General features: G+C 48.0%; 2 protein-coding genes across 2 annotated transcripts in view; both read left to right on the top strand.

Annotated features, from left to right (window-relative positions):
- The window catches only part of LOC309550237 (uncharacterized protein), a gene marked incomplete at its 5' end in the record, with an annotated part of 156,646 nt that extends 134,611 nt beyond the window's left edge, over positions 1–22,035 (top strand). Inside the window, one exon of the mRNA XM_082250648.1 lies at positions 21,389–22,035. Within this exon, the coding sequence (XP_082106774.1) occupies positions 21,389–21,876 (488 nt within the window). The 3' untranslated portion in view covers positions 21,877–22,035. The remainder of the gene's footprint in view (positions 1–21,388) is intronic.
- On the top strand, positions 18,224–19,632 carry LOC309548780 (uncharacterized protein; the record flags this gene model as incomplete). The annotated part of the gene is made up of 4 exons (XM_082248725.1): positions 18,224–18,355; positions 18,472–18,569; positions 18,649–18,792; positions 19,615–19,632. The coding sequence occupies exons 1-4, from the start codon at positions 18,271–18,273 to the stop codon at positions 19,630–19,632; spliced, it is 345 nt and encodes a 114-aa protein (XP_082104851.1). The 5' UTR covers positions 18,224–18,270.
- Positions 22,036–22,607: the final 572 nt, after the last annotated feature.

Raw genomic sequence — 22,607 nt, 5'->3', positions numbered from 1 at the left:
TTGTAATAGGAATAAGGCATGATAGATCCTCTTTATGGAGAAATCTGGGGTCACGTAGACCCCAGATATCTCCTCTACCTGGGAAAGCATGAGAAAAAAAAAACATTGATCTCTGCTTTCCAGGATGAAAAACTGTCAGTGTTTACATCTGATAGCACCAGAAGTGATGTCATAATGTTGCTTTCGGCCTCCCAGGAGCATAGAGATGGCCGGGGACCATCCATTCTATGGTCAGCTCTATGGCACTAGAGGGCAGCAGGAGAGGGGGAGGACATCCCCTCCCGCTGCCTGTAAATCAAGCGGCTCATGACCAGCTAGGGCTTCTACAAGATAGGGAATTGCTGGCTGAAAAGAAAGATATCTGGATGATGCCTGCAGCTGCACCCATCATCCAGATATCACCACTTCAAGTCCGGGACGTCATATGACGCCTTCTGGTGGGAAGTGGTTAAATTATTATTATGCCTCCCACCTCCAGACTTTTATGTCCTGGTCTGTCCATCCCCCACCCAGTCGCCGGTCTGAAATAGAATTTGGGCTTATCTACCCCACTCACCCATGCCCTTTATTATGGTCAGCTGACTCCACCATGTCCTCTCCACTGAAACAATCCTCCTCCCCTAGGCTATTTATGTTGTCCATATGGAAAAAATGTTGCACACTGTATTTTCTTTCTTCACCATGTTCTCTCCTGCTTACCTTTTATATAATCCTTCAATCCCAGACTCCCTGTCCTATGGAAGGATCCTGCCCTGGGCCGAAGCCAATAGATTTCAGTTGGGTCATTTTAAACAAACATGTATACCGAGCGCTGAGGGCACAGATCATAGATGGATTCATGGGAAGACCAGGACAAACCTATGCAGCTGTCAAAATACACTTTGTATAGTGCAAGATACAGGCATACACAAAACAAAAGACCACGCTAGGTGCCCCCAGTGGTCAATAGAAGGAGAATTATCTGCAGGACTGTGAAAACAACAGCCAGGTCTATTAGGGTAACAACAGTTTATTACCCACAACGTGGTGGATAAGAACAGTCAAGTTAATGAAAAAGCCAACAATAGCACTGCAAAAGGTCCCTGGGCATTAATGGAAGGGTCATCCAGCACTGCGGTGAGGGCTGATAGAGGGGCGCCAATCCAAAAGCCCTGGGAAATACAATATTGCCACTCAGGGAACCAGACTGAGCACAGCAGCGCGCTCGGGTGACGTCACGGTCGGCCAGTGGGTGGGATCAGGAAGAACCAGAGGAAGCCTCAGGGTCCCAGCATGGAATGCAAGCTTGTAAAGTTGCCGTGATGATGTGTTTCGCATGCATGCGGTTTATCAAGTCATGGGGATAAAGGCAACTGGGGTATGTGTCCCAATAGAGGGGCGGGGAGTGGGCGGAGCTATGCAGATTTGGATGCCACTTAACCCATCCATGCTTATGGCTGCCATTGAGTCAGTTGCCATCAAATACAAACTCTACAGTATAATCACAAATGTGCAAAATATCGTTATATCAATTAGAAAGAGAAAATAATAAAAAATAAAAAGGTGAATATTTGCTTGTGCATAGTTAATAAATTGTGCATATTCTAAGAACAAACTAATATCATGATAATAATAATAAATAATAAATAATAAAATATAATTATTAATGTTAACCACTTGCCAACCAGCCGCTGTACTTATACTGCAGCAGATTGGCTCTGTCACTAGAAATGATGTACCTGTGCGTCGTTTCGCGGGACTGCTAGTGGGGGCATGCGCATGCACCGATTGGCTACAGGGGGAGCCAATCAGCGGGTCCGGCGGCCGCAATGTCTGTCGGGCACCTGTGATCGCTCCCCGCAGAGACAGAACAGACCGCTGTTCTGTCAGTAATGAACACAGGGATCCTCTTTTTTAGGAACACAGGTCTCCGTGTTCATTCAGCAAGCCCATCCTCCACACAGTTAGAAAGCACCCCCTAGGGACACATTTAACCCTTTGATCTCCCTGGTGTTAACCCCTTCCCTGCCAGCAGAGATGTATAGTAACGAAGTAGAACTACTTAAGTACTGTACTTAAGTACCGAAATGCGGTATCTGTACTTTCCTAGAGTAGAATTTTTTTCTCCTACTTCTACTTTTACTTCACTACATTTTTTCGATGATTTCGATACTTCTACTCAAGTATTTTTTTTTTGTGCTGCATAGTTACTCGTTACTTTTAAAAAAATTACCACTGCCAGAACAGTAGATGGCAGGTTGCATAAAGCTCAAAAAAATGTGTATAATGTCATTTGTAAATCAGCGCATAGGAAAATAAAGGCTGTGTATAATAAAAGCTGCTATACCAAATCTTTCCAATAAAAAGAAAATATGAAACAAACAAATAAATGGTGCTACAACGCTTAAAGTGCATCAAGAAACTACTAACAAACACCGGTTAATCATTTGAATAAATCATTTGAAATAATAAAAACAATAAGATGTTCATACTTTTGACTTCTTTCTTTAATAACTACATAACACAGTACTTGTACTTCTACTTTCAGTACTTGAGTAGAAATTTTTTTTCAAAACTACTGGTACTTTTTACTTTTAGTACTTAAGTAGCAAATTTTTTGAAAAAACTACTTGCAATACTTAAGTAAAAAAAATGTTGAATACTTTAGTACTTCTACTTAAGTAACTTTTTCTGCGAGCACTTCCACTTCTACTCAAGTAATTTTTTGATCGAGCACTTGTACTTTTACTCAAGTAGAAATTTCGAGTACTTTATACAAGTCTGCCTGCCAGTGTCATTATTACAGTAACAGTGCATATTTCTAGCACTGATTACTGTAGTAATGTCACTGGTCCCCCCAAAAGTGTCAAAAATGTCAGTTAGGGGTCCGATCTGTCTCCAACAATGTCCCAGTCCCACTAAAAATCGCTAATCGCTGCCATTACTAGTAAAAAAAAAAAAAAATGACATAAATATTTCCCCTAGTTTGTAGACGTGATAAGTTTTAACCAATTTAGACTTATTGGGATTTTTTTTTACCAAAAATATGTAGCATCATACAAATTGGCCAAAAATAATGAAAACATTTAATTTTTACATTTTTTTTATTGGGAATGTTATATAGCAGAAAGTAAAAAATATTGTTTTTTTTTCAGAATTGTCTCTCTGTTTTTATTTATAGCGCCAAAAAAAAAATGGCACAGGAGATCAAATACCACCAAAATAAAGCTCTATTTGTGGGGAAAAAAGGACATCAATTTTATTTGGGTACAATTTCGCATGACCGCGTAATTGTCAGTTTAAGTAACGCAGTGACGAATCGTAAAAAAATGGCCTGGTCATTAAGGGGGTCAGAAGTGGTTAATGTGAGATTTGGGGTTAAAAAGACCTCACATCTCACATTTACACTTAAAAGCAAATAAATAAATAAATAAATTTGGCCCTTTAAGGTTGTTGGGCAGAAGTGACATATGATGTCGCTCTGGTCCTCCAAGAGAGTGGAGTGGGGGGCCATCTTGCCCTCACTCGACTTCCTGCCCATCAGGCAAAAGGATCGGATTGTTTTCCCCGCTGCCGACAGCTCCAGTAAGTGGGTAAAATTACCGGGAAGCAGTGGGAGGGGGGGGGGCACCTCTCCCGCCACCCATAAAAGTGATCACATGGTGAATCCACCGCTGGGACCATTTTTATGTGAAAGAGAACCGCTGGCTGTGTAAGAAAATACCGGGGTTATGGCAGCAATCTGCTATCTGTTACCATAACTCCGGTATTTAATATCAAAGTAGCAACATAAATAGACGGCGGGCGGTCCTTTTCCTCTTATAGACCTGGCTGTTGTTTTCACAGTCCTGCAGATAATTCTCCTTATAGTTGCGTCATTTTGTAGATTTGGTTACAAGCAAACTCAGACCCTTTGAGGAATTCCACACTAAGCTCCGTATTCCCAATAACCTCTTTACCTCTTATATTCAATGGAAGAATTTTTCTCCACCCCCCCCCCCCCCCCCCCATCATTAGCTTTACACCGACCAACCAAATTCAAACACATATGAATCCAAGGCCCACACCAACCACACCTCATATCCTCCATCTACAAACTATTATACCAGGTGCTCCCGGCTACTGAAAACCTTCACTTACACTATATTGCCAAAAGTATTGGGACACCTGCCTTTACACACACATGAACTTTTTTTTTTTTTTTAAATCAGAAAACATCTTTATTGAGAGAAAATCACAGCATCACATGAAAACTGCAATACACTGTACAGGCATAGCAACATAAAATCACCATCACCTCAGAAAGAATAGTGTGCATAACAAGTACATCACAACCCCCCCTTGAAGCAGACAACCCCCAACAACAGCGCCTGAAACAGTATCATTATCACGGCCCTCCAATCCACTCCCAACGTAACTAGCAATCATCCACCGGCAACCCCAACCCATATTTACACGTTTAAGACAGTAAACGGTCCATGATGAGGTCCGTAGGGGCCATTCCCGGACAATTCAACCAAGCACCCCATATTTTAGAGAATTTTTGTGAAGATCCCCTATGTTGGTAAATAACCTTTTCCATTCTAAGGGTGCCCCCGATTTGCTCTAGCCACATCCGAAAGGTCGGAGGCTCAGGTGCAGTCCATAGTCGCAATACAAGTAAGCGAGCCTGAAACAGGGCACGAGAGGCCGCCTCCCTCAGATGTCTGTCCTCCACTTGTTGGTCCAGAATGCCCAGAATGCAGTGTTTAGGGTCCCCAGGCACATCCATCCCCAGGGTACTATTAATAGCAGAGCGCACCTCAGTCCAGTACCTGTGCAGCTTTGGACAACGCCACAACAGGTGAATTAAGTCACCCACCTCCCTTTGGCAACGACCGCATATATCGTCGTCACGGACACCCATAGAGTACAGTTTCAGAGGAGTGTGGTGGACCCTAAGTAATATGTATAACTGAGACACCTGGTGCGAAACATTCAAAGAACACGTGCGGACTGATTCTAAGGCCTCCTCCCACTGCTCTCCCGGGATCTCCCCCACATCAGTGCTCCAGTGATCACAGGCCTTGCTAGGGTATTTTTCTAAGTATGCGCTCAGCAGGGCGGAATAGCAGCTAGATATGAACCCTTTGGTGTCAGTAAACTGTTGCATAAGATAGAATATAGGAGTAGGGGACAGGTGGAGCTGTCCCGTGGCAGCCTGAGCCCGCAGCGCATGTTGTAACTGGAAGTAGTAGAATGTCATGTGGTCGGGTAAGGAAAAGCGCTCCTGCAATTGCGCAAATGGTAGCAGGACCCCTCCGCGGAGAATGTGCCGCAAATGGGTCACCCCAAAAGCCCGCCATCTGTCCGCCTGATCTAATTTGCACAGCTCTGGGTACGCGCGGTTACCCCAGATCGGACTAAATTTGGTATACCCCGTCACTTGTTGCATTTGTTTCGTCTTATCCCATACCTTCTGTAAGAGGCGATACGTCGGGTATCGCCGATTGGGTTTGGTAAACAGCTGTGCCTCCAGTCCCTCCGGTACCCCAGATGTCTCTGTAAATGCCTGCATAACTGCCAATGCCGCACCACCCGGAGCCCCCGACAGCACGCCCACCAGGTGCTGCAGCTGGGACGCCAGATAGTACAGCCAGGGGTTGGGCAGGGCAAGGCCCCCCCCATCCCTGGGCTTCTGCAGCTGTTCCAAGCGGATTCTAGCCGCCTTTCCCTTCCACAGCAAGGAGCGGAAGAGGGTATTTACAATACGAAAAGTTTTCAGGGTAATAACAATCGGGGAATTGTGCAGGAAGTATAGCAGTTGAGGCATCAATATCATTTTGATAAGGTTTACTCGCCCCGCCAGGGAGAGCCAGAGCTTAGTCCAGATCCTAATTTTATCCCGGAAGCGCGTAAGAAGAGGGCTAATGTTGAGCACACTATATTGATTTGGGTCCGCCGACACCACCACCCCCAGATACTTAAACTTATCAACCACCGGGACCGGGCAGTGAGAGCCCACCGGCTGAGCAGCGTCCGCATCCAGGTGCAGCAACGCTGATTTGGACCAATTTATGGTGAGACCCGAAAACCTCCCGAACTCTGTGATCTCAGACATAACCGCCCGTAGGGATCCACCCGTGTCCCCCAAAGTCAGTAGCATGTCGTCCGCATATAAAAGTATTTTGTCCTGGAGAAGACCGTACTTGAAACCCACTATGGAGTCCCTGTGTCTGATACGCGTCGCAAGGGGCTCAATTGCAAGTGCAAATAACAAAGGGGAAAGCGGGCAGCCCTGCCTCGTTCCCCTACCGAGGCTGAAGCCCTCAGATGTCCTACCTCCCTCTCGTATCGATGCCCGAGGTTGATGGTATAGCAGTCGCACCCATGATAGAAACACCGGGCCAAACCCAAACGCCTCCATCACCGCCCACAGATATCCCCATTCCACGCTGTCAAACGCCTTGTTGGCGTCCAAAGACAACAGCGCCCTTTCTCCCATATTATCCGCCGGTGTTTGGATCGCAACGAACAGTCGTCTAAGATTAAGGGCCGTGGACCTATTGGGCATGAAGCCCGCCTGATCCTCATGAATAATATGAGTGATCACTGAATTCACCCGCCTTGCTAGAACCTTGGCCAACAATTTGACGTCTGCCTGGAGCAATGAAATGGGTCTGTAGGATCCCGGGTCCGTGGGCGACTTCCCAGGCTTAAGCAGAAGCACAATGCTCGCCCTAGACATGGACTCCGGAAGCGCCCCAGCCTCTCTAGCCGTCTGGAACACCTCCAACAACTTCGGCATCAGCAGCCCCGAGAAGGTTTGATAAACCTCCACGGGGAGGCCATCATCCCCAGGCGCCTTGGCTCCCGGGAAGAGGGCCAATGCCTCCACCAACTCCTCCTCCGTAATGGGTGCCTCTAGCCCCTCCCGTTGTTCTGCAGTGAGTCTCGGAAGTGGCATGGTGCCTAAGTACTCCCGCAACTCCTCCGAACTGTACGTTGCCCTTGTAGAATAAATGTCAGTGTAGAATCTAGTAAGTTCCGCCATAATTTCCCCCTGCCTATTCACCAGTCGTCCTGTTGGCAACCTAAGTGCTCCTATGGGGGGAACCGAGGGGCGCGCTCCCACCAAACGAGACAGCAAACGGCCCGTCCGCTCCCCCTCTTCGTAAAACGTGGTCTTGGTGAAAAAACGCTTCTTATCAACCTTAGATCGGACTTCCCCCAACCATACCGATTGAGCCGAGAGCCAGGCTGCTCTCTTCTCCTCAGTAGGGTCAACAATATAATCGGCCTCCAACCTCTGCGCGGTACCAGCTAACTGTTCCTCAAAGAGCTTAGACCCTGTCTGAACCTTCCGGATATGGGTAATCAACACCCCTCGGAGGAAGCACTTGAAGGCATCCCATCTCGCCAGCACATCCCCGTGCTGACCATGGATCTCAAAAAACTCTCCGATGGCAGCAGCAATGCCGTTATCCTGTGGGAACAGCTTCAGCCAAAATGCGTTGAACCTCCAGGGGGCCCTAGGTAAAGCCACCCGGGGGCGCACCGCCAGCCGAACCACCAGCGGAGAGTGATCGGAGATACCCCTAAGGGCATATTCCGCTTCCTCCACAACAGGGAGGTCGGTCCTATTACATACGCAAAGATCAATCCTAGACAGGGAGGAGTGCGTTTTAGAAAAACAGGAAAATTGAACTACTCCAGGATGCTTCAAACGCCAGGCCTCCGACCATTCCACCTCCTCCAGGAAGCGCGAAAGGGCAGTGCCCCTGTCAACCACCGGAGAGGGGGATGGCGGATGCCTATCCCGGACGGGATCCAAGATACCGTTAAAGTCCCCCACAACAATCAGCGGGGTGCCCACTTTGTCTAGCGTGAAGTTAAGCAATTCCCTAAGAACTAAAGATGAGAACGGGGGCGGAATATAAACCACCGCCAACACACACGTAAACTGAAACAGTACACAATGCAAAAAAACAAACTTTCCCTCAGGGTCCACCTGCACCCCCAGTTCCCTGAAAGCCAGCGCCCTGTGAACCAGAACACTGACTCCCCTGGAATATGTGGAGTGGGTGGAGTGATACCCCCACCCCACCCAAGAATATCGCAAACAGTTCACAGTGTCCCCCTGCAGATGTGTCTCTTGGAGGCCTATGATGGCAGGATGGTGTTTCTTCAACTGTGTAGCAATCATAGCCCGTTTTACTGGGCACCCAAGGCCACGGACATTCCATGAGATTACAGGTACTCCAGCCATGGCAAAAGAGAAAAATGGGGTGGGGCCTCTGCCCCCCTGTACCTCCGTCGTGCAACAAAGTAGGGTGCGACATCCAGGAACAAAAGTAAAAGAGGCAAGGTGTGCAGAAACATAGAGTCCAAAAAGTCCGGTATGGGTGAAGTTCTCTCAAAAACAAAAATGGAAAGCAAAATGAAAAGTCTCAGTCCAGCAAGGCACAACGGTGCCTCGTCATAAAACTGAAAACGGGCGGGTAGCCCATAAGCGGTGCACCCGACAGCGGACGGAAAGTCCAGTGGAATCCACCCGCCCAAAAAACGCACAACCGTGCGAAAAAATCACAACATGCCACACCAGCAGTGTGGGTAGATACAGCAAAATCCAGATAGTCATACCTTGCGTAGAGCTTCATCATCCAAACAGGTAACCGTAAACGTCCCCGGCCGGGTCAATTTGTAATCCAAACATGTAGTCACTTGTAGAGGGGAGCAACCCCCAGAACACATCAGGAACCCATCACGCCACCTCTTCAACTCAGTCTCCCGGATCTTCAGGGCGTCGACGGCGGAGAGCGGGTTCGTGCACGTCCAGCCAATTCACCGCGTCCGCGGCCGTATCAAAAAAGTGTGCCCTTCCCTCAGCCGTGACACGGAGGCGAGCAGGGTACAACATGGCATACACTAGGCCCAGGCGGCGAAGTCGCTGCTTCACTTCAATAAATTTTGCTCTCTGTTTCTGCACCTCGGCAGAAAAATCAGGATAGAATGACACTCTGACCCCATTGAAGCGTATTTCCGCCTTCTCCCTGGCCAGCCGTAGGATCTTCTCTCTGTCCCGGTAATGAAGTATTTTCGCAAGCATTGGCCTAGGGGCATTGCCAGGCAGGGCCCTAGTGGGGACCCGGTGCGCCCTCTCCACTGCGAACAGGGGAGAGAAGGAAGCCCGGTCAAAAGTATCGCACAGCCAGGTCTCAACAAAGTCAGTGGGGTCCCGTCCCTCCACCTTCTCCGGGAGCCCCACTATGCGGACATTATTCCTGCGCAGGCGGTTTTCAATATCGTCCGTCTTATTCCTATTAGCCTGAGCCAGCCTAGCCGTCTCCCTGGTGTCCGAGAGTAATGTGGGCATCTGATCCTCTAGGTCACAGACGCGACTTTCAACAGCAGTGGTGCGTTCCCGCATTTTTTGTAGATCTTGACGCAGAAGGGCCACCTCCTCCGTGAGACCCCCCAGCCTGTCTTTGACAACATTCACGGACGCCGTGCATTTCTGTACAGCCATCAAGATTTGACCCAGGGTGGGCTGAGTCCCCTCCAGCACATCTCCCTCTAGCTCAGTCCCAAAGTCAAGCTGCTCAGGTGGGTCCAGAGCCCCCGGTTCCTGATGCGTGTCCCCCAGTGCCTGTGCACCCGGGAGGGGTGCAGCCTCCACAGCGCTGGTTCCCGGGAGGTCGCAAAGCTTCCTTGCGTACAGAAGAATATCGCCAGCACTGTCCTTTCCCCCCGGGCGCCCTGCCTTGGGCTTAGTGCCAGTGTCTCTTTGTTTGTCAGGGCCTTTTGAGGCAGACTGCGGCGTCCCCCCAGCGCCATCCTGGCCGGCCAAGCCAGGGACAGTGCCATCCTTTAATTTACTCCCCCGGGTCATTGCAGCACCCGCGCGGGACATGGAGGGTGTAGGGAGGTAGCAGCCCAAGCAGTGAAGTAGTCCCTGGTGGTCAGTGGGTCAGCAGATAGAGGCCGCCGCTTACCGGATCCACGCCGCCACGAGCGGGCGCCCGCCGTAGGAAAGGCCGCGGCTTCGGCTCTCGACTAGGCCGCAACCCGGAACTCAGCTGGAATCGCTCCGCGGCTAAAACTAGTGGCAGGCCCGCACTGCAGGAGGTGTCCCAGTCCCAGGGGAGGCAGTCCGGGTCCCAGGTCCGCAAGGATGAAGGAGGATGGCCCGGGATGCAGATCCGGCGGCGCGGCCCTCTCTCCACGGTCCAGAGCGGCCGCACACCAGGCACCAATCCGGGGGCAAGTCGTGCAGCACCAGACTCAGGGGGCCCCCCGAGAAGGATTGGGGTGCAGCAGGAAGTATCCCGGCCGGGGAAAAAGGGTAGTTTTAGCGGATTACTGGAGGAGCCCTGTGAGCTGCTTCCACTCACATGCCCAGTCGGCCACGCCCCCCGACACACACATGAACTTTAATGGAATCCCAGTCTTAGTCTGTAGGGTTCAATATTGAGTTGGCTCCGCCCTTTGCAGCTATAACAGCTTCAACTCCCCCACACCATAACCCCCCCTCCACAAAACTTTACACTTGGCACAATGCAGTCAGGCAAGAACCGTTCTCCTGGCAACCACCAAACCCAGACATGTCCATCAGATGGCCAAACATCTCATGTTCTATCCAGAACTTTCAGGGTTCCTCTGACTTATTTCAGTTTCCTGCATATACTGTCCAAGTATGCTGTATGTCTATTGCAAGCTGTAATATCTATATACCCTCTTCATGGTGTAATATCTATATACCCTCTTCATGGTGTAATATCTATATACCCTCTTCATGGTGTAATATCTATATACCCTCTTCATGGTGTAATATCTATATACCCTCTTCATGGTGTAATATCTATATATACCCTCTTCATGGTGTAATACCTATATACCCTCTTCATGGTGTAATACCTATATACCCTCTTCATTGCCTGTGTTATGAAATACAATGGATGTAACTTCTTTATTTTTGGGAAATTCAATAAAAATAAAATTACAAATACAAAAAAGAATTCCCAGCACCGCTCACCTCTCCTGTCAGCAGCTCCATCATCTTCTTGGTGACTTCTAGAATCTTCTGCATGTTGTGTCTCTCAGGTTTTAGGGAGTCACATGGAGGCACTGTGATGGTCATATGATCACCTGACTTCAGAAGAGGAAATCTCTGTATTGAGGAACCAATAGGAATATCATGTTAGAATCCCAGAATCCTCCTCACCTCTCCGGTCAGGTTTGTGTTTTATTAATAGAGATAAGAGCGATGTCATGTGACCTCCCAGAATCCTCCTCACCTCTCCGGTCAGCAGGTAGATGATCTCCAGGGTGAGGTTTAGTATCTTCTCAGTCATGTGACTCCGGTCCTCCTCCATCCTCATTGGTCATGTGATCTATACAGGTTTCCCTGTAAACCAATAATTGATGACGGAGAATGATGTGGACTGTACTGGTTGTACAATGTTAGGATTGGGATGTATGGGGGATAATATGAGGGAAGAATGGACCCCGGTGGGATTACACAGAGGAACATTCAGTTTAGTGTTCTTTTGATCCAGAAGTCTCTTACCTTCGGCTTGACAGGTCACAAAGTATTTTTTGCTAGTTTTTGATCTGCTGGTAAAGAGGGACAAAATATGATTCTTTTTATGTCAAAACAACCCCCCCCATCCCATCCCCCACACCTAATACAAGTCAACTAAGTTGTTTAAAAAAAAGACTAATCGAGAAATAAGAATGAGGAGAATGTTCCGGCCCCATAAGTGGGGAAATGTTCTGACCCTGAAGGGGTTAATCTAGGTTTCCACACTATATATGTGTGTATCATCATCTGCTGGAGATAAAAGAGGTCACAGTGACTATGGAGAAAGAGGACGGAAATGACGGGGGGGGGTTACTGGGTATAAATAGAAAATAAGATCTTATTACCTCCTCTGCTGCCACTTCCAGCAATGTCTCCTCTCTACTTCCTCCCAACTCACCTCTCCCCCAGAATTCCTATTTATATCTGACATCACTTCCTGTCTGTATTTCATAGAGACTTCCTGTCTGGGTAGAGATGAGATCACCACCTTGTGGAGCTCAGAGGAACTGCAGCCCTGGTAGTGTGAACACGGCCTTGTGCTGTGTGTGTATGTACTGTATATCCTTCCCCTTTCTCTCCTCCCTGAGTGTGTATGAAGAGGCGGAGCTCCTGCTGGAACAGCGGTCGGAGGAGGAAGCCGAGTCTAGGAGGGAGACTGACAGAAAGCGCAGCAGACTTGCAGGAGTGAGCGAGGAGGATCCAGTTCCTTTGCCATCGGAGGTGAGGAGAGTGTGAAGGATGTTTGTGACTCTGGTAGCTGAAAAGCTGGGAGTCATATTGCTCTGGTGAGTGGGGAAGCACTACTAAGGGGGCGCCCTCACCATCACACGTGAAACATAAAGTAAAAACGATCTAATACAGGAAGTTGAAAAAAAGCCTGGGTCATTACTAGATCTATTGTGTCATGCCTTTTGTCTGTCCAGCGAATGTGGACTACAAGAAAATGGCCGTCCCATGAATTCTTATGGGTAACTAACAGAAAATGGCTGCCCATATATTTCCAATGGTAAATATTGAGCACAAAGCTATAGCAAAATGGCGGCCCCCATGGCGTGCCATGTGGTCTTCAGGACCCAGTCCCAGGTCCCCTGGCCCCAGACAAGTGGCATCAGAAGGTCCTTAACAAAAGACCCCACCAGGACAGTCACCCCCCCCCCCCCCGCAGGAACACCGCAGCGGCCATACTATTACCGCCCCCCAAGAACCTACTAGGGGAAGGGGGAGAATAACTGGGGGGGGGGGGCTGGTATGTCCAAGAGGCCATGGGAACCGAGGGATCTCCCCAAGGTCCAACCATTCCAAGGAGGGGGCCCACGTCCACCCCGAGATTGGGGTGACAGCATTACTCACCATACCACAGTACCAGGTGGGCGCCACTCCAATTAGACCACCTCTCACCCTGGGTGGGGGTGCTGCCAGCCAGGGGGAACACTGCGACTCAGGGCGTTCCAGGTCATCACGTCCCAGTGACGGTCCACTCGCTGGGTCTTCCCCATCCATCGGGGCTCTGTCATGGCGAGGCCTAGTGCTGGACTATAACCTGTTCATACTCGCTGGCCAGGCTGGATCTAGATTATCTAGTGCAAAACTGCAGCCGGCTGTTGCTTGTAGTTCTCCAGGAACTCTAAACTAGTAAATAAAAATTACATATAACAAAAATTTCCCTTTTAAATAGCTAAGACCCAAATCCCAGCAGGGAATTAGGTCCTACTCCTAAACTAGGCAGAAACAAATGGAGGGCTGTAGCAGAGTATGTGGGGTTATGCCTGCAGGGACAGTCCCATAGGCGTGGTAAAGCTTTTTCCTGCCTATTCCTGATGGGAGAAGCATAACCCAATGGTCTAAGAAGATATGGAGCAACATCTGTTAATGAACGATAGAGAAATATTTATATCCCCCTTGGTGGGAGTGGAGATGATCCCATCTATAAGAATTTACAGTACATACACACACAGCACAAGGCCGTGTTCACATTACTAGATGTTTCTCAGGGCTGCAGTTCCTCTGAGCTCCATAAGGTGATCTCACTTCTATTCAGACAGGAAGTCTCTATGAAATACAGACAGGAAGTGATTCCAGGTACACACAGGAAGTGATGTCAGATACAGACAGGAAGTTCCAGATGAAAGGTCAGTCAGGAGATAGTAGAGAGGAGACATTACTGGAAGTGGCAGCAGAGGAGGTAATAAGATCTTATTTTCTATTTACACCCAGTAACCCCCCGTCATGTCCGTCCTCTTCCTCCATAGTCACTGTGACGTCTTTTATCTCCATATAGTGTGGAAACCTATATCAACCCCTTCAGGGGGATCAGTTGATGAATAATATATCTATCTTCCAAAGCTGGCCATACATGGTTCAGTTTTATCGTTCAGCCAGTGGGATGAGAGAAAAAGAAACTGAAGCGATTCCCCTATCCACACATCGGAGCACTATTGTATTCTGACAATGGGGGGCGCTCCTCCGCTCTCAGAATACACCGATCAGTGATGAAGCTATTGGCTGCTGCCGCTGATCGAGTGACTTTTATCCGGCAGTGACCACACATGGATGGAAATGTGACCGATCCCTGCTGAACCAGCTGAATTTCCATGTATCTATGGTCACCTTAAGTGACTTCCTCCCCTCCCCCGCATCTCCTTCATTATGTAAATCATGCTGAGATAATCTCCCATTGGCTGAGCAATATTCTCATTTGTCTCTGAGCTCCTTCTTGCTATTCCTCGTCCTGCCTGTTGTTTCCTTGGATTGATTTTCTGTGTAGTGACCCCGGCTTCATCTCTTGGATGCGCTCGTCTGTTGCTTTCCCTGACCTTTATCCTGATTCCTGGATCTCCTCCTCATCTCTCCTCCATATCCTCTTACACAGCTTTTCTCCACACCTACAGTGACCCTGGGGGGTGGAAACTTGGCACCAGCATGCAGCAAAATCCATCCCCACCATTAGGAGCTCCGTAGAAAATTGTCTGCTATTTACACTCCATTCCTCCGCACATCACCTGCTCACATGAGAGATTACTTTCACACTTTACTGACAGATTTTTCTATCAGAGTTCACTCTTCAGTTTAGGAGAGGTAGGACGCACCCTGGAACAAATGATTTAGTTTGCAAGGGAGCCTCATATAGAGGACTCTCAAATCTCTCCATTCAAATGTCCCTCCCTGCAGAGTCTATATGTCCTATGACATCACACTGACCTCACAGCTCCCCCCCCCCCCATGTCTCTCTCTTGGACAGAGGGGTGGCTCTGGACGTGGTATACATGGACAGAGGGGTTACTGTGGATGTTGTATACTTGGACAGAGGGATGGCTGTGGATGTGGTATACTTGGACAGAGGGGTGGCTGTGGACGTGGTATACATGGACAGAGGGGTTACTGTGGATGTTGTATACTTGGACAGAGGGATGGCTGTGGACGTGGTATACTTGGACAGAGGGGTGGCTGTGGACGTGGTATACTTGGACAGAGGGGTGGCTGTGGACGTGGTATACTTGGACAGAGGGGTGGCTGTGGACGTGGTATACTTGGACAGAGGGGTGGCTGTGGATGTGGTATACTTGGACAGAGGGATGGCTGTGGACGTGGTATACTTGGACAGAGGGATGGCTGTGGACGTGGTATACTTGGACAGAGGGGTGGCTGTGGACGTGGTATACATGGACAGAGGGGTTACTGTGGATGTTGTATACTTGGACAGAGGGATGGCTGTGGATGTGGTATACTTGGACAGAGGGGTGGCTGTGGACGTGGTATACATGGACAGAGGGGTTACTGTGGATGTTGTATACTTGGACAGAGGGGTGGCTGTGGACGTGGTATACATGGACAGAGGGGTTACTGTGGATGTTGTATACTTGGACAGAGGGATGGCTGTGGACGTGGTATACTTGGACAGAGGGGTGGCTGTGGACGTGGTATACTTGGACAGAGGGGTGGCTGTGGACGTGGTATACTTGGACAGAGGGGTGGCTGTGGATGTGGTATACTTGGACAGAGGGATGGCTGTGGACGTGGTATACTTGGACAGAGGGATGGCTGTGGACGTGGTATACTTGGACAGAGGGGTGGCTGTGGATGTCATATACTTGGACAGAGGGGTGGCTGTGGACGTGATATACTTGGTCAGATGGATGGCTGTGGACGTGGTATACTTGGACAGAGGGATGGCTGTGGACGTGATATACTTGGTCAGATGGATGGCTGTGGACGTGGTATACTTGGACAGAGGGGTGGCTGTGGACATGGTATACTTGGACAGAGGGGGTAGCGTGGATGTAGTATACTTGGACAGAGGGGTGGCTGTGGATGTGGTATACTTGGACAGAGGGGTGAATGTGGTATACTTGGACAGAGGGGTGAATGTGGTATACTTGAACAGAGGGGTGGCTGTGGACGTGGTATACTTGGACAGAGGGGTGGCTGTGGACGTGATATACTTGGTCAGATGGATGGCTGTGGATGTGGAATACTTGGACAGAGGGGTGGCAGTGGACGTGGTATACTTGGACAGAGGGGTGGCTGTGGATGTGGTATACTTGGACAGAGGGGTGGCTGTGGACGTGGTATACTTGGACAGAGGGGTGGCTGTGGATGTGGTATACTTGGACAGAGGGGTGGCTGTGGACGTGGTATACTTGGACAGAGGGGTGGCTGTGGACGTGGTATACTTGGACAGAGGGGTGGCTGTGGATGTGGTATACTTGGACAGAGGGGTGGCTGTGGACGTGGTATACTTGGACAGAGGGGTGGCTGTGGACATGGTATACTTGGACAGAGGGGGTAGCGTGGATGTAGTATACTTGGACAGAGGGGTGGCTGTGGACGTGGTATACTTGGACAGAGGGGTGGCTGTGGATGTGGTATACTTTGTCAGAGGGGTGGCTGTGGACGTGATATACTTGGTCAGATGGATGGCTGTGGATGTGGTATACTTTGTCAGAGGGGTGGCTGTGGACGTGATATACTTGGACAGAGGGGTGGCTGTGGACGTGGCATACTTGAACAGAGGGGTGGCTGTGGACGTGATATACTTGGACAGAGGGGTGGCTGTGGACGTGGTATACTTGGACAGAGGGATGGCTGTGGACGTGGTATACTTGGACAGAGGGATGGCTGTGGACGTGGTATACTTGGACAGAGGGGTGGCTGTGGATGTCGTATACTTGGACAGAAGGATGGCTGTGGATGTCGTATACTTGGACAGAGGGATGGCTGTGGACGTGGTATACTTTGTCAGAGGGGTGGCTGTGGACGTGATATACTTGGTCAGATGGATGGCTGTGGACGTGGTATACTTGGACAGAGGGGTGGCTGTGGACATGGTGTACTTGGACAGAGGGGGTAGCGTGGATGTAGTATACTTGGACAGAGGGGTGGCTGTGGATGTGGTATACTTGGTCAGAGGGGTGAATGTGGTATACTTGGACAGAGGGGTGAATGTGGTATACTTGAACAGAGGGGTGGCTGTGGACATGGTATACTTGGACAGAGGGGTGGCTGTGGACGTGGTATACTTGGACAGAGGGGTGGCTGTGGACGTGATATACTTGGTCAGATGGATGGCTGTGGATGTGGAATACTTGGACAGAGGGGTGGCAGTGGACGTGGTATACTTGGACAGAGGGGTGGCTGTGGATGTGGTATACTTGGACAGAGGGGTGGCTGTGGATGTGGTATACTTGGACAGAGGGGTGGCTGTGGATGTGGTATACTTGGACAGAGGGGTGGTTGTGGATGTGGTATACTTGGACAGAGGGGTGGCTGTGGACGTGGTATACTTGGACAGAGGGGTGGCTGTGGACATGGTATACTTGGACAGAGGGGGTAGCGTGGATGTAGTATACTTGGACAGAGGGGTGGCTGTGGACGTGGTATACTTGGACAGAGGGGTGGCTGTGGACGTGATATACTTGGTCAGATGGATGGCTGTGGGTGTGGTATACTTGGACAGAGGGGTGGCTGTGGACGTGGTATACTTGGACAGAGGGGTGGCTGTGGATGTGGTATACTTGGACAGAGGGGTGGCTGTGGACGTGGTATACTTGGACAGAGGGGTGGCTGTGGACATGGTATACTTGGACAGAGGGGGTAGCGTGGATGTAGTATACTTGGACAGAGGGGTGGCTGTGGATGTGGTATGCTTGGTCAGAGGGGTGAATGTGGTATACCTGGACAGAGGGGTGGCTGCGGATGTGGTATACTTGGTCAGAGGGGTGGATGTGGTATACTTGGACAGAGGGGTGGATGTGGTATACTTGGACAGAGAGGTGGCTGTGGACGTGGTATACTTGGACAGAGGGGTGGCTGTGGACGTGGTATACTTGGACAGAGGGGTGGCTGTGGACGTGGTATACTTGGACAGCGGGGTGGCTGTGGATGTGGTATACTTGGTTTTTTTAAAAAGTGTGTGACACAGTTCCCCACACACGGCTAATATGTGTGGTAAAAAGTCTACAGGCTGTAAAATCCATTTGTAAAAGGGATAGAAAATTGGCTAAAGGACAGAGAATAGTGGTTAATGATCCTTATTCTGAAAGGTATAAGGTTATCAGACCGGTGTGGGTATAGGATTAAACATACAGAGGTTTTCTATGTTGGTTAATCTGAATGGACTTGTGTCTTTTTTTTAACCAGATTAACTATGTAACTATGTGTGTGGATGTTATCTATATCATTGTGTGTGTCAGGTTCCTATAAGGTGTCAGGATGTCACTGTCTATTTCTCCATGGAGGAGTGGGAGTATTTAGAAGGACACAAGGATCTCTACAAGGACGTCATGATGGAGAATCAGCCGCCCCTCACATCACCGGGTAAGAGGAGACTTTATTGTAAAGGAGAGAGCAGTACGGAGGCTCCACCTAGATCCCCCATCATCTGATAAACACATAGAAACAATGTATTCAGTCAGTGTGTGTGTTTCCTACAGATGGATCCAGTAATGGGAACCCACCAGAGAGATGTCCCCGTCCTCTGTATTCCCGGGATTCCACACAGGAAGATCACACCATCCCTCACCATCATCAGGTAGATGAGTGACAATTATTGGTAGTTCTGATTAATATACAGTATATTTGTTACAATGAATGTTTTATTATATATTCAGAGTGGAAACCTCGGGGATGATAATATTGATGTTAAAGAAGAGTATAAAGAGGAGGATGAGGAGTATGGAGTGATGGAGGAGTTTTCAGAAGGACACAAGGATATGATGGAGCCACCTAATACCAGGAACCCAATACAGAGAGATGTCCCCATCCTCTGTATTCCCGGGATTCCACACAGGAAGGTCACACCACCTGTTATAAGGTTAGTGGGCGGAGCTTATAAAACACAGACTCATGAAGACAATGTGTGGATTGTTGATGTGATGTTGCAATATTAAATCTTATATTTTACAGATGATATTCTTTCATTTTCTTGATTTAGAGTGGAGATCCAATCGATATAGAATTTGAGGTTAAAGCAGAAGAAGAAGAGAGGTATGCGAGGGATGATCAGCAGTCTATGGAGGAGGATGGAATAACGGGGACATTTATAGAGGAGGACACTCCTACAGAGATCAGCACAGGTGGGTCATTAACACTAAATACATTCCTCCACCCATACTGCTCACTGATTGGTCCAGAGTAGGGCAGAGACTGGGTGATATCAGCCTGTAATCCCCTGGTCACTTTCCTGAGCTGTGTTCCCCGTCCTGTATTCCTGTATTTCTCTCGGATAATCTTCCTTCTCTGTGCTGCAGACACAATTTATGTATCTAGACTGGATTTATGGAGATTCTGGGGATCAGCTGGCAGCAAAATGTTGATTTTCACTATAGGTGACACTAGACCTAGGCACCTAGGACATGTGTTTTGGTTCTTCTGCCCCATGCCCGGGTCTAGTAAGATCTCTGATAGAACAATTCTCCCGGGGTTACTTGCTCTGTTATTTGCTGGCTGTGCCGGGTGGAGGGATATGTCTGTATAGTCTCACACCCAAGTCACTGAGTGCAGTCTCAGGAGATGGGAGGCAGCGGTGTGGGATCTCTGCAAATTGCCTCATGTAAACATATAATATTGGTGTTCAGGAATCAGTGGAAGCTTAAGAGTGCTGACCCTTACACTATATAATTTATATTATATGTAAATGGTGGAAAGCTGTGAGAATGCCATCATCCCGGTCATAACATCCAAAAAATACCCTCCGTAGGAGTAGGGACTATAATGGGCATATAAGACAAAAGAAATTCCAAAAACATGGATTATAAAACAATATCCATTTTATTACATACAGATTGAAAACTAGATTATAAAAGAATGTGGCTTGTGAACATTTGTGAGATAGCAGTTTACCGGTATGATTACCAAGACCTCAACCAAAACATAATAATGAAATGAGACATCCGAGGCGTTTCAAAAATGAGGGTTGGCAGTCTTCTTCGGGATGCTCATATGGTAGGTATAAAGGTATTCCGGCCATATACACCGCCTTCACATGGACAAGCCAAGGATCATAAAGACAAGAAATTGTGCCACCATGATGCTTAGGCTTAAGATAGAGGGCGCTGTGATTGTCTGCAGAGCCACAGGGGGCATCAAAATAGGACCAGGTATCCTCAGATGGATGTAATTACACTAGTGACAGCAACACCACACTGCTAGATGGAACTGTCGCCCAATGATAAGTGTAATGCTGAATACAGAGCGGACAGCTGAGGTCATCTAACATGAGCTTCCAGACCCACAGATTCATCAGGCTGGGTGGTGTTGCTGCAAAAACACCGATAACAGCAAAGCACGGTGCCGTTCTGGCAGCTCAGCTGCACCACCAATCACTCTGCTCCAGCCTGTTGGTCTGGAAGTTCATGTTAGATGGTCACAATTCAGCCTCTCTTTCCAGCGTGTTATTACACAAATGTTCACAAGCCACATTCTTTTATAGTCTAGTTTTTAATCTGTATGTAATAAAATGGATATTGTTTTATATGCCATGTTTTTGGAATTTGTTTTGTCTGATAGGTCCATAATAGTCCCCACTCCATTGGAGGGTATTTTATAATATATAATTTATGTTGTATAATTACATACTCCTGACCCCTGCACTATATACTCTATGTTGTACATTACATACTCCTGACTTCTGCTCTCTCCCCTCTTCCCACTGCTATACATACACATAATATGGATTCTCTTGTGTTACACCTATTTTCTACCAGCTGGTCATTTTATATCTGATGATTTGATTGGAGGACAGACTTTTACATGGTGATAATAATGTGATAACATCCTCAGACTTTGGAACCTTAAACAGAAAGTGATAATGAGGGAGGAGTCAGTAACCCAATGATGGTGGTCTTCAGGATCAGTCCAGTCTTCATCTTGGTTGTTCTCCCCCCATCCTCACTCTCTGACCTCTGGTGGGGCTCAGCCTGTCCTTGTTTAGGGGAACCAATCTGCTCATGTCTAGTAATAATCTTTGTATTTCTATTTTAGTACATGGACGGGAGATGAGGAAAACCTCAGAGGATTGTCTCACTTTGTCTCCAGACTGTAAAGTAGAAGATGAGGACATCACACAGTATAGTCCAGGAGAAAACCCGGCTACCTCAAATGTCCATCCGGCACCACACAGTGTAGATGGACCATCGTATTCCTCTTATCCTGAGGAACCTCAGACTGTGAGGGATGGTGCCGGACCATCGTATTCCTCTTATCCTGAGGAACCCCATCCAACAGATAAGAGGTTATCCTGTACTGAGTGCGGGAAGTGTTTCAGTTTTAAATCCAAGCTTAATGTGCATAAAAGATCTCACACCGGTGAGAAGCCGTATTCCTGTCCTGAGTGCGGGAAATGTTTTTCAGAGAAGTTCAATCTTTCCACACATCAGAGATCTCACACAGGAGAGAAGCCGTATTCCTGTCCTGAGTGCGGGAAATGTTTTTCAGAGAAGTCCACTCTTTCCAAGCATCAGAGATCTCACACAGGAGAGAAGCCGTATTCCTGTCCTCAGTGCGGGAAATGTTTTTCAGAGAAGTTCAGTCTTTCCACACATCAGAGATCTCACACAGGAGAGAAGCCGTATTCCTGTCCTGAGTGCGGGAAATGTTTTTCAATGAAGTCCAATCTTTCCATGCATCAGAGATCTCACACAGGAGAGAAGCCGTATTCCTGTCCTGAGTGCGGGAAATGTTTTTCAGTGAAGTCCAATCTTTCCAAGCATCAGAGATTGCACACTGGTAAGAAGCCATATTCCTGTTCTGAGTGTGGGAAATGTTTTTCAGTGAAGTCCAATCTTTACAGACATCAGAGATCTCACACGGGGGAGAAGCCACTTTCCTGTCCTGAGTGAGGGAATTGTTCCTCACTGAAGTCCTGTCTTCCTGTACATCAGGGATCCCACACAACCCTTGAGGTGTATTAGTGCCTTGAGTGCGGGAAATGTATTGTATATGAATGTTGGTTGACATGTGTGGAAGAAGCACACCCTGATATACACCTCAGATATACTCCATGGCTGATCTTCATAATGTAAGAAACACTTCTTAAGGAGATCAGAGATCACCAGAGACATAGATGAAGGTTTGTCCCGTTTTGGCCATTGATATCAGTAGAAAAATAAAAATTGGGTCATCACCTTTCATTGGCTGAGTACATTTTGTGCGGGAAGATTTCACAAACACTTTTTGTCTGTTTCTAAAATTATTTGTGGACAAATGTGAGAAGCTTTCATCCAGTCTGGAGAAATGTTGGTTATATTTTACTTCATACATTCCTTTCTATGATATTTTGCTCCATCTAGTGTCCATAGTGCAGTATTGCACTATTCTTTCTGATGGAGGTATTTCAGGGAAAATGCCATATTATGGACACTAGATGGAGCTGACGATCATAGGAAATCACTCTATTACCTTGAATATGGCAAAACTTTGTCATATTTGGTGGGCAAATGCATGTCACATTCTTCCAGCTTTTCTTTATAAATAGACCCTTTCATTTCCTTTGTGGTTACATGAGTACAGGAGAAATCAGAGAACATAAATTATCTAAACCAACAATATTAAACCCACAATTGATTTATAA

Source organism: Pelophylax lessonae, assembly GCF_965119305.1.
Source record: "Pelophylax lessonae genome assembly, chromosome: 3".
Classification (NCBI taxonomy): Eukaryota; Metazoa; Chordata; class Amphibia; order Anura; family Ranidae; genus Pelophylax; species Pelophylax lessonae.
This window is presented reverse-complemented; position numbering and strand designations above follow the sequence as displayed.